The 12,308-nt window shown below is 46.1% G+C and overlaps 1 protein-coding gene across 4 annotated transcripts in view; it reads right to left on the reverse strand.

Annotated features, from left to right (window-relative positions):
• Positions 1 to 6,578: 6,578 nt before the first annotated feature.
• Positions 6,579 to 12,308, reverse strand: part of RAI1 (retinoic acid induced 1) — a 208,810-nt gene continuing 203,080 nt past the window's right edge. For all 4 annotated transcript variants that reach the window (XM_056534105.1, XM_056534106.1, XM_056534103.1 and 1 more), the window contains exon 5: positions 6,579 to 7,911. In XM_056534105.1, coding sequence (XP_056390080.1) covers positions 7,897 to 7,911 — 15 coding nt within the window. In that variant the 3' untranslated portion in view covers positions 6,579 to 7,896. The remainder of the gene's footprint in view (positions 7,912 to 12,308) is intronic.

Genomic DNA, 12,308 nt, shown 5'->3' on the forward strand with positions numbered 1-12,308 from the left:
TTGGCTGTCCGGGCATGCTGGGAGTTGTAGTTTTTCAACATCTGGAGGTCCGCAGGTTGAAGACCACTGGTCTAGAGGATTGGATTAGAGACCCCTAATGAAGCAGGTAACCCCCTAAAGCAGTGGTCTCCAAAGCTGTGGCCCTCCCGATGGTGCGAAACTACAACTCCCAACATGGGGGCTCGTCCGGGATCATAAAAATAAATTGAACAGCAATCGAAAGGATATTTGGTGGGAACACTACCAAAATCACTGAATTCATATAGAACAGTGGTCTCCAAGCATGATGGGAGTTGTAGTTTTTTTGCACCATCTTGAGGGCCACAATTTTTAGATCACTTCCTTAAAGCACAACTCCACCCAAAATGGCCATATAGCCATACACCCTTGTACAATCAAGGACAATACAGTCACGCCAACTAAGCTCCACCCACAAAAGGTTGGAAACAATGCATCATAGGAGCGGACAATACGCAGAAAAAGAACCGTTTAAATATTTATAATGTACTTATAGCCCGATATGGTAGGTGGTGAAGGTAGCCATTTTGTTCAGTATTCAAGGAGTCCTGATGTCTTCAACACAGCGCCACCCCTGTCTGCAGTAAAAAAAAAAAAAAAAAAAAACAGAGCTAATTTCTTGTAAAAACAGTGACGTCTCCCTCCTCAGGTTGTGTGTGGTATTACAACTTGGCTGCATTTGCTTCGCTGGAACAGAGTTGTAACACCATACACAATCTGAGGACGGAGACGGCATTGTTTTTACAAGAAATTAGCTCTGTTTTTTTTTTTACTTCTACTAAAAGGCCTAAAATGGTATGAACTCGGATGCTAATGGATCTATCCGGAAGCTTCTTAAAACCGTAACTGTTGGATTTATGTTTTTGTGCATTTTTGTCCTTTTTATTATAATTTTTATTAATTATGTTTCTCGCTCTTTCTACACTATTCCTACGCTAACAAAAGACCCTGTATGATTAAACAGAGTTTTATACGATTTCAAGCACATCCGTTTTTTTAACAACGATTTGTGTAAATCGTTTTGAATGTGAATAGAATCGTTCTCAATGCGATTTACAGGGCCAACAAAAAAATACGGCCAGAACGCTAATGGAACCAAAATGGCTGCATGTGTTGGATACGATTTGTCAATAGAAGCCAATGGATACGTCTAGATCAGTGTTTTTCAATCAATGTGCCACAAGCCAGCGGCAATTTAAACTGACTGTGGCCTCTAAAACTAGCTCCTCCGTATCATGGCGTCATATGGATGAACATGTGACCATACATGTCACTCTGCCTCCTCCACTGTGCCTGGGGGCGACAAGCTACCTACAGGGGTCCTACCAACAGGCAGGGGCAAACTAGCTGCAGGGTGGTCATACTTCATGGGCACATTTGCTGCAGAGGAGTCCTACCTACAGGGATGGGCAAATTATCTGCAGAGGGGTCCTACCTACAGGGATGGGCAAATTAGCTGCAGAGGGGTCCTACCTACAGGGATGGGCAAATTATCTGCAGAGGGGTCCTACCTACAGGGATGGGCATATTAGCTGCAGAGGGGTCCTACCTACAGGGATGGGCAAATTAGCTGCAGAGGGGTCCTACCTACAAGGATGGGCAAATTAGCTGCATAGGGGTCCTACCTACAGGGATGGGCAAATTAGCTGCAGAGGGGTCCTACCTACAGGGATGGGCATATTAGCTGCAGAGGGGTCCTACCTACAAGGATGGGCAAATTAGCTGCAGAGGGGTCCTACCTACAAGGATGGGCAAATTAGCTGCATAGGGGTCCTACCTACAGGGATGGGCAAATTAGCTGCAGAGGGGTCCTACCTACAGGGATGGGCATATTAGCTGCAGAGGGGTCCTACCTACAAGGATGGGCAAATTAGCTGCAGAGGGGTCCTACCTACAGGGATGGGCAAATTAGCTGCAGAGGGGTCCTACCTACGGATGGGCAAATTAGCTGCAGGGGGGTCCTGCCTACAGGGGGCAAACTTCCCACAGGGGAGCCTACTTACTGGGGGTGTGGTAAACTACCTGCAGGACGGTCCTGCCTACTAGGGGCAAACTACCTACAGGGGGTCCTACCAACAGGGGGAGGCTACTTACAGGGGGGCAAACTACCTGCAAAGGTTCCTACCTATAAGAAGGGTCTACTTACAGCGGGGCCAACTACCTGCAGAGGGTTCTACCTACAGGGAGGGGCAAACTAGCTGCAGAGGGGTCCTACCTACAGGGATGGGCAAACTAGGTGCAGGGAGCAAACTTCCTACAGGTTGGCCTACTTACTGGGGGGGGTAAACTACCTGCAGGACGGTCCTGCCTACTAGGGGCAAGCTACCTACAGGAGGGGGGGTGGGCACTTACAGATAGGAGCAAACAGCAAATCATATCCAAAGCTTGCACCCATTTTGGTCCGTTTACATTTTGATTTGATTTTTTTTGTCCCAGTTTAAAAAATTTATCGGGTTTAATCCTACGCCATTTTTTTATTACATTTTTTCACATGCGCAGTCGCTTAGGAATAGTCTATAAAGATCCAGAAACATAATAACGGATATGACTTTCTTTTTTAATGAAACAGACAAAAACATGTGAAAAACTTTCTAGATTTTTAGACGCATATGACTTTAAGACACAATTTTGAGCCATTCGCTTTAACAGTTCTACGGTCGGCGGTCGCAGAGAGGCGAGATGAGAATGCCGCCGCACTCTATGCATATCCTATAAGTAATTGCACTATATAATCGGAAAATCCCACAGACATAGGGGGAGATTCATCAAGACCGGTCCAGAGGGAAAGGTGCCTGGTTGCCCATAGCAACCAATCAGATTACTACTTTCATTTTCCATAGGCCTTGTTAAAAATGAAAGTAGCGATCTGATTGGTTGCTATGGGCAACTGGGCAACTTTTCCTCTGGACAGGTTTTGATAAATCTCCCCCTAGTTGTGGACTTGGAAACGGGGTGGACACCTTACCACTTACTTCACTCGTTGAACCCGACCCATTGTATGTTGATCTTGGTCTCCATTTTTTTTTTCTCGTTTTGGACCATGATGCTTTGCCACACGATGTCTTATAGTCGTGGCAGGCCTAAGTTGACCTCCATGCCCGCAGGTTGACCTCTCACCGTATACATAACACACAGGACCCACCCGACTACCGGGGCATCACCTGATTGTACGACTTTACAGATCTTATTTTCTTAGCGTTTTTTTTGTACAGAGGATTTTATTCAGAAATATTTATAAATTCTTTTTATAAGGAAAAAGAAATAAAAAATAAAGTAGTTTTTTTTTTTTGCTCTGCACCTCGGCTCCCGAGTCTTTCACTCATTCTATTATATCTAGGAGTTTCGAACAACCTGGACCCTTATGGCAGTGTTTCCCAACCAGTGGGCCTCCAGCTGTTGCAAAACTGGCTGTCCGGGCATGCTGGGAGTTGTAGTTTTGCAACAGCTGGAGGCACCTTGGTTGTGAATCACTGATCTCGGGAGGTCCCCTGCTGGTTGAACTGTTCAATTAATTGTTAACGTAACTGTCTAATCAGCCAACCACATGGCAGCAGCTCAATGCATTTAGGCATGTAGACGTGGTCAAGACAACGTTCCGACGTTTAAACACAGAGCATCTCTAGGGTTTACGGAGAACGGTTTGAAAAAGAGAAAATATCCAGTGAGCGAGTGAGTTGTTGGCGTCAGAGGAGAATGGGCAGACTGGTTCGAGATGATTAAAAAATAAATAAAAATGTAACAGTAATTCAAATAGCCACTGGTTACTAACTAAGGTCTGCAGAATACCATCTCTGATTCCACAACACGTCCAGCCTTGGAGCAGATGGGCTACAGCAGCAGAAGACCACATCGGGGGCCACTCCTGTCTGCTAAGAACAGGAAACTTAGGCTACAATTCACACAGGAACCAAAACTGGACAATGGAAGATGGAAGAACATTGTCTGGTCTGAGGAGTCTCCATTCCTGCTGTGACATCAGATGACGGGGTCAGAATTTGGTGTAAACAACATAAATCATGGATCCCTCCTGCCTTGTATCAGGTTCAGGCTGGTGGGGGTATAATGGTGGGGGGGACATTTTCTGGGCACTTCGGGCCCCTTAGTACCAATTGATCTTGTTATAAACACCACAGCCGACCTGAGTATTGTTACTGACCATGTCCGTCCCTTTATGACCACAGTGGACCCATCTTCTGATGATACTTCCAGCAGGATAATGCCCCATGTCACATGACATCATCTCATACAGGACAATGAGGTCACATGACATCATCTCATACAGGACAATGAGGTCACATGACATCATCTCATACAGGACAATGAGGTCACATGACATCATCTCATACAGGACAATGAGGTCATATGACCATCTCATACAGGACAATGAGGTCACATGACATCATCTCATACAGGACAATGAGGTCACATGACATCATGTCATAAAAGACAATGAGGTCACATGACATCATCTCATACAGGACAATGAGGTCACATGACATCATCTCATACAGGACAATGAGGCCACATGACATCATCTCATACAGGACAATGAGGTCACATGACATCATCTCATACAGGACAATGAGGTCACATGACATCTCCTACAGGACAATGAGGTCACATGACATCATCTCATACAGGACAATGAGGTCACATGACATCATCTCATACAGGACAATGAGGTCACATGACATCATCTCATACAGGACAATGAGGTCACATGACATCATCTCATACAGGACAATGAGGTCATATGACCATCTCATACAGGACAGTGAGGTCACATGACATCATCTCATACAGGACAGTGAGGTCACATGACATCATGTCATAAAAGACAATGAGGTCACATGACATCATCTCATACAGGACAATGAGGTCACATGACATCATCTCATACAGGACAATGAGGTCACATGACATCATCTCATACAGGACAATGAGGTCACATGACATCATCTCATACAGGACAATGAGGCCACATGACATCATCTCATACAGGACAATGAGGTCACATGACATCATCTCATACAGGACAATGAGGTCACATGACATCCTCTCATACAGGACAATGAGGTCACATGACATCATCTCATACAGGACAATGAGGTCACATGACATCATCTCATACAGGACAATGAGGTCACATGACATCATCTCATACAGGACAATGAGGTCACATGACATCATCTCATACAGGACAATGAGGTCACATGACATCATCTCATACAGGACAATGAGGTCACATGACATCTCCTACAGGACAATGAGGTCACATGACATCATCTCATACAGGACAATGAGGTCACATGACATCCTCTCATACAGGACAATGAGGTCACATGACATCCTCTCATACAGGACAATGAGGTCACATGACATCATCTCATACAGGACAATGAGGTCACATGACATCATCTCATACAGGACAATGAGGTCACATGACTCCAATGGCCTCCACAGTCACCAGATCTTAATAGAGTGGCCAGTGAGTGTATACGTCATACTGATGGGGTGTACACACAATTTGGCTATTATGGGGCCCCTGGATAGACGGGACCAACCTAGATTGCCTGCTGAGAACCTGGGAATGTATAAGGATTAAAAAATAATAATAATAATAATAATAATAATAATAGTAATCATAATAAAAAAAAAAAACAATAATAATAATAAAAAATAATATATAAAAATAATTAAAGCAAAAAAATGTATATATATTTTTTCTTGTGTCAATGAGTCGAATCTACTGTTCTCTGCTATCAGCCAATGGCCATAGCCAAACTAATACTGCCCCCTGCTGTGCCTGTGTGGAACCACGCCTCAATATCTTGGTCACCGTCCATTGAAACAATATTCCTGATCAATACATAATGCAGTGTTTCCCAAACCAGGGTGCCTCCAGCTGTTGCAAAAGTACAAGTCCCAGCATGCCCAGTTAGGAAAGACTGACATAATGGATCACAGCTAGGATTTAATTTTTTAATAGATCTTAATAGAGTGGCCAGTGAGTGTATATGTCATACCGATGGGGTGTACACACAATTTGGTTATTATGGGGCCCCTGGATAGATGGGACCAACCTAGATTGCCTGCTGAGAACCTGGGAATGTATACGGATAACAAAAATAATAATAATAGTAATCATAATAAAAAAACATAATAATAATAATAAATAATAATAATAATAATAATAAAAGCAAAAAACAACAACAATATTTTTTCGTGTCAATGAGTCGAATCTACTGTTCTCTGCTATCAGCCAATGGCCATAGCCAAACTAATACTGCCCCCTGCTGTGCCTGTGTGGTATCACGCCTCAATATCTTGGTCACCGTCCATTGAAACAACATTCCAGATCAATACATAATGCAGTGTTTCCAAACCAGGGTGCCTCCAGCTGTTGCAAAACTACAACTCCCAGCATGAAAGGCTGTCCGGGCATGCTGGGAGTTGTAGTTTTGCAACAGCTAGAGGCACCCTGGTTGAGAAAGACTGACATAATGGATCACAGGTAGGATTTTATTTTTTTTAAAGATGGCCGACACAGACGTACCGCGAACGGTTCATTGTAGATTTTATTGACATTCCCAATAGCCTCTTTTAACTCTTAAAGAAAATAAACATCTTTTAGAAAGCTCGGTACACACAGTCTTCAGTGTGAAGCAAATTTACTAAAAAGAACACTAGCTTTAACTCTCTAAGCTGCCGGCGGAGCCTGCAAAGGCGCAACGTTTGCAGGCCTTTCCGGCGGCTGCGGGGGTTAAACATTTACAGTCTTCATATATTATATATATGCATATGTATACACATATATATATACACACACCATAAAATGAGGCATTGTCCGTACTTTTGACTGTCAAACACTTTTTTTTTTGTATTTACAGCAGGAGTCGCGGTTCGCGCTGAGCCGTGGTTTTATCTGGTGATCAGCCGACTTCTTGGAATGTGGCCCCCCGTGGCCCCGCAGTAGTAGGTGCAGGTTTTTTGTATTTTTTTTTGTATATTTTTTGTTTTTTTTTCTTATTTTGCAGCTGTGTGTTGCTGATAATGTGCTCCGAAGAAGTAACATGACTGGATGAAACACAGCAAGAAGTGTCGGGACGAGATGAACTAGTGTACGAGAAGCGGGTGGGGGAGGAGAGGAGGGCAGTCATCAAAATGGCCGATGAGAGCACAAAATAAGACACGACGACAAGGACCATGGTGGGGGGGTTGTCAGATCAGATGAGTGATGTAGTCTTAATACACATAACATACAACAGCTGGGAACAAAACATTCAAAAACCCCTTTTGGTTGGTGGTTATCTGTCTCTTTCTTGCAGGAACCTCCATGAAATGCACAATTCCAGGCGCAGATATCCATCTGGCGGCCATCTTGGCAGATGTAGGGTTCCGCTTGATGTGAGACCAATGTCTGTGTCACAATCCGAGCCGGGTATTGGAACACTACAACTTCCCCCTCTGGCTTGAAACGTGTTTGATGTCAGACGTAGTCTGGGTTTATAGTATAGTATCCTTACTATGGGCGGAACCCAGAAACCAGCACGTCGGCTGTATCTCAGTGCAAATTACCATGTCAACTTTTTTTTTTTTCCCGCCATGACACAATCACCATCCCGGCGCGATCCTGGTGTTTTCGCCCTGCAGGTTTCTCGCCTTTCTTATGTCATCATCTGTGTGATGAAACACCTCCAGGACACCAGGAACCTCTTATTCCTGCACTGTCAACACATGGGCATGGTAGGGCCTGAACCCACTGTAAGGTACGATGGAGGCTGGCAGCTTGTACTCCCCTGCTTGGCGCTGTGACAGTGCTGAGGAGTGAATGAAAGATCCTGGGTGTGATGAAGGTAATGTTTATCTCAAAGACGGTTACACCAGGTGCCTCTGGAAGACAGCAAACAAAAAATGTCGTGAGAAAAACATTGTATAACCCCCTTCATGAGGGCTAAATAAATACCATGTGATGTACACGGGCATGGTGGGGTATAGACACAGCACACACAGCAAGGCATATGGGAGCAAAACGGAGAGGAGGGGCACCCGGTAGTGCAGTGGCGGCGTGACGGGGGCGTTAGAGACCCCTTCACTAAATTTTTGGGGTTAATGAGGGAAGGTAATTTGGAGGTGTGCTGGCCCTTTAAGGGGAGTGGGGAGGTGTTAGTGGGGACATAGGGTTATAGAGGTCAGGAGGAGTTCACAGGGGAGGAGCCTATAGTGCTAGCCAGTGTCGGAGGTGAGGAGAGTTCACTCAGGCGTGAGGAAACAAGAAGAAGAGGCCCCGCCCACCCGTCCTAGTGGTTCTGGATTTAATGCTGCCATTTTGGGTTTGCAGGTAAAAGGGATCCCTGTTGGGATTAATTGAGGACAAGTCCAGTGTTGGTGTAGAGGAATGGTGTTGGGGACACAGCTGAATGGGCCTCCTGGTGGTGTGTCAGGGCCCCAGGAGTTGTTGGGAGCAGGCACTAACGCTTGTGGGTACCCCTGAGTCAGGTGAATACGGCCAGGGGTAAATAGTTAGTGCCTAAGCTGATAAGGAAAATGTTTGGTTGATGTAAATTGTTACATATATGTCAATATTGTTAATAAACGAGCCAGACCGGCCAATTTTCACCACATCATGTGTCGGGTTTTCTTTGGGAAGGATGGTGGGTGGTGGAAAGGTGTGGGAGTGAAGGTTTGGTCAAGGTGAAAGGGGAAGGGGGCGGCTCTAACGTCCCTTCAGTCATGACTACAACAGTATACAGTGACACGCTGACCTACGATGTCCCCGACATACGATCATTTCAGCATACGATCACTCTCAGAGGCCATCGCATGTTGAAGGCAGCATCAACATACGATGCTTTTGTATGTCGGGCCATCGCATAAACGGCTATCCGGCAGCGCAGACTGCTTCAGCTGCCACCGGATAGCCGTTTACGGTGCGCCGTGTGCTCCGCTGACGATCACTTACCTGTCCTCGGGGCTCCGGCGCGTCCTCGTCGGGATCCCCTGCATCGTCGGCGCTCTCCATCGTCGTCATCACGTCGCTGTGCACGCCGTCCCGTCATCCAATAGGATCGGCGTGCGTAGCGACATGATGGCGGCGACGGAGAGTGAGGATGCCGGAGCGGCGGGGACACCCCGGGGACGCGGCGACAGCGATGGAAGGCGACATCCAGGGCAGCGGTGACGGTCCGGAGCGGCGGGGACAGGTGAGTACAACCTCCAATACCAGTGGGTTCCAACCTGCGGACCTCCAGATGTTGCAAAACTACAACTCCCAGCATGCCCGGACAGCCGTTGGCTGTCCGGGCATGCTGGGTGTTGTAGTTTTGCAAAATCAGGCGGTCCGCAGGTTGTAGACCACTGTCCTATACTTTACATTGCATGGATCCCTCAACATACGATGGTTTCAACAAACGATGGTGCATTTGGAACGGATTACCATCGTATGTTGAGGGACCACTGTAGTCACCATCTAAACCGAAGAAGTGCTGGTCAGGAACAACCACCACTATCCCAGCAAGTATTAGTTATGTAGAAATGGCTAATACAGGGTAAATATGGAAGAGAAGAGGGGCAGCAGAAATGAAAAGCTATTGTTCTTCAGTAAAAGATATTTTCAACCCAAAGATGCAGGCCCAGGTTTATCAAACTGTGTGAGAGAAAAAATGGAGGGAGTTTCCCTCAGCAACCAATCACAGCTCAGCTTTCACTTTACCTCAGCTCGATAGCTGAGCTGTGATTGGTTGCTGTGGGAAACTCCCTCCATTTTTTCTCTCACACAGTTTGATAAATCTGGGCCTACGTCTTTTTTTCAGAGCAAGACTGCCATCTGTCGGACCCGACTAGCATTAACTGGTTAATTATGTAGCCCTCTTTTCATAGACCATAAAAAAGAAAAGGTATGTGGTGCATTTGAAAAGATGGCGATTTAGGCGGGACGGACACAGCACCGAGGGATGTGGCGAGCCAGGCAGGATGGCCAAAGCATTGAAGGGGCTTTGCCAATGAATGCAAGTTATCCCCTATTCTCAGGATAGGGGATAACTATCTGATCGTCGGAATGGGGAACAGAGTCTCCCTTGAGAATGGAGCGGTGGTCATGTGAGTCAACACTTCAGTCAGTCTCTATGGGAACTGCCGATATACGAATGCCGAGTGCAACGTTCGGCAGCTCCCATAAGGAATGAATGGAGGAACGATGTTTACGTGCGGCCGGCGCGCCTTTCTCAGTTATCCCATATCCTGAGGTAATCTTATAACCTCTTTAGAGAAGTTGGCGAGCCTAGTTGGATGGTCACAACACTGAGAAAGTTGGCAAGCCAGGCAGGATGGTCACAACATTTAAAGGGGTACTCCATTGCCCCAGGTTTCAGAACATTTAGTCCTGAACGCTGGGTGCGGGCTGCATGGGTCGTGATAGTCACACGCCTTGTGAAGTCACGCCACGCCCCCTCGTTGCAAGTCTATGGGAGGGGGGGTGGCTGCCGCCACCCCCCCTCCCATAGACTTGCATCGAGGGGGCGTGGAGTGACTTCACGAGGCATGTGACTATGACATCACGACCCCTGCAGCCCGCACCCAGCGTTCGGAACTAAATTCCGAACGCTGGGGTAGTGGAGTACCCCTTTAAGAGGTTTTACCAGAAATACAAGTTGTCCTCTATCCTCAGAATATGGCATATTTATTGATTGTGAGAATGGGAAACCGAGTCTCCTTGAAAATGGCACGTCAGTCGTGTGTGCCCACTGTCACTCCATTCATTCCATATGGAAACTGCAGAAGATAGCCAGGCACAACATTCGGCTATCTCCCATACAGAATAAATGGAACGATGGTGAGCTCACCTGACTAGCACTTCTTTCTCAGGGGAGGCTTGGTTCCTCATTCTGGAGATCAGTTAACTATCCCCTATACTAAGTATTCCTGGGCAAACCCCTCTGGGGAAGTTGGCGAACCAGGCGGGATGGTCACAGCACTGAAGAAGCTTATGGCATTGTAGGTAACCAATTTAAGAGGTATAACGTTATATGGAAGAGATTCTGCAACAGACCTTCATGCATGACACTTAAAGTGTCACATAAGTTTTTTAAAGGAGAACTATTTTTTTTCCATATAAACTGGCCCCAGAAAATTGAATTAAAAATTCTTAATCCTTCCAGTACTTATCAGCTGCCAAAGTTGAGTTGTTCTTTTCTGTCTGACCACAATGCTCTCTGCTGACACCTCTGTCTGTCTCAGGAACTGTCCAGAGCAGGAGCAAATCCTCATAGCAAACCTCTCCTGCTCTGGACATTCCTGGGACAGACAGAGGTGTCAGCAGAGAGCATTGTGGTCAGACTTTTCTGTCTGACCACAACTCAACTTCAGCAGCGGATAAGTACTGGAAGGACAACATTTTTTTTTTTTAAAGAAGTAACTTACAAATCTGTTTAAAGGGCTATTCCAGGAAAAAACTTTTTTTTATTTTTTTTTTTATATCAATTGGCTCCAGAAAGTTAAACAGATTTGTAAATTACTTCTATTAAAAAAAATCTTAATCCTTTCAAGAATTATCAGCTGCTGAAGTTGAGTTGTTTTCTGTCTGGCAACAGTACACTCTGCTGACATCTCTGCTTGTCTCGGGAACTGCACAGAGCAGAAGAGGTTTGCTATGGGGATTTGTTTCTACTCTGGACAGTTCCCGAGACAGGTGTCATCAGAGAGCACTTAGACAGAAAAGAACAACTCAACTTCAGCAGCTCATAAGTACTGAAAGGATTAAGATTTTTAATAGAAGTAATTTACAAATCTGTTTAACTTTCTGGAGCCAGTTGATATATGAAAAAAAGTTTTTTCCTGGAATACCCCTTTAACTTTCTGCAGCCAGTTGATGTGAAAAAAATCGTTTTTCACCAGAATACCCCTTTAAAGGACATCTTCAGCGTGATTAACACTTATCCCCTATCCAAAGGATAGGGGATAAGTGTTTGATCGCGGGGGTCCGACCGCTGGGACCCCCTGTGATCTCCTGTATGGGGCCGCGGCTGTCCCGTGCAGGGGGCGTGCCAGCCGCAGCATGACGTTGCAGCCGGCACGCCTCCTCCATACATCTCTATGGGAGAGGCGGGGAGGCAGCGTTCGTGCCTCCCTGTCTCCCCCATAGAACTGTATGGGGACGGGGAGGAGACGGGGCGTCACCGTGAGCGCTATTGGCGGCGCCCCATTAGTGAGATCTCCGGGGGGCCCAGGGGTCAGACCCCCCGCAATCAAACACTTATCCCCTATCCTGTGGATGGGGGATAAGTGTCATACCG

This window comes from Hyla sarda, chromosome 8 (genome assembly GCF_029499605.1).
Source record: "Hyla sarda isolate aHylSar1 chromosome 8, aHylSar1.hap1, whole genome shotgun sequence".
NCBI classification, from domain to species: domain Eukaryota; kingdom Metazoa; phylum Chordata; class Amphibia; order Anura; family Hylidae; genus Hyla; species Hyla sarda.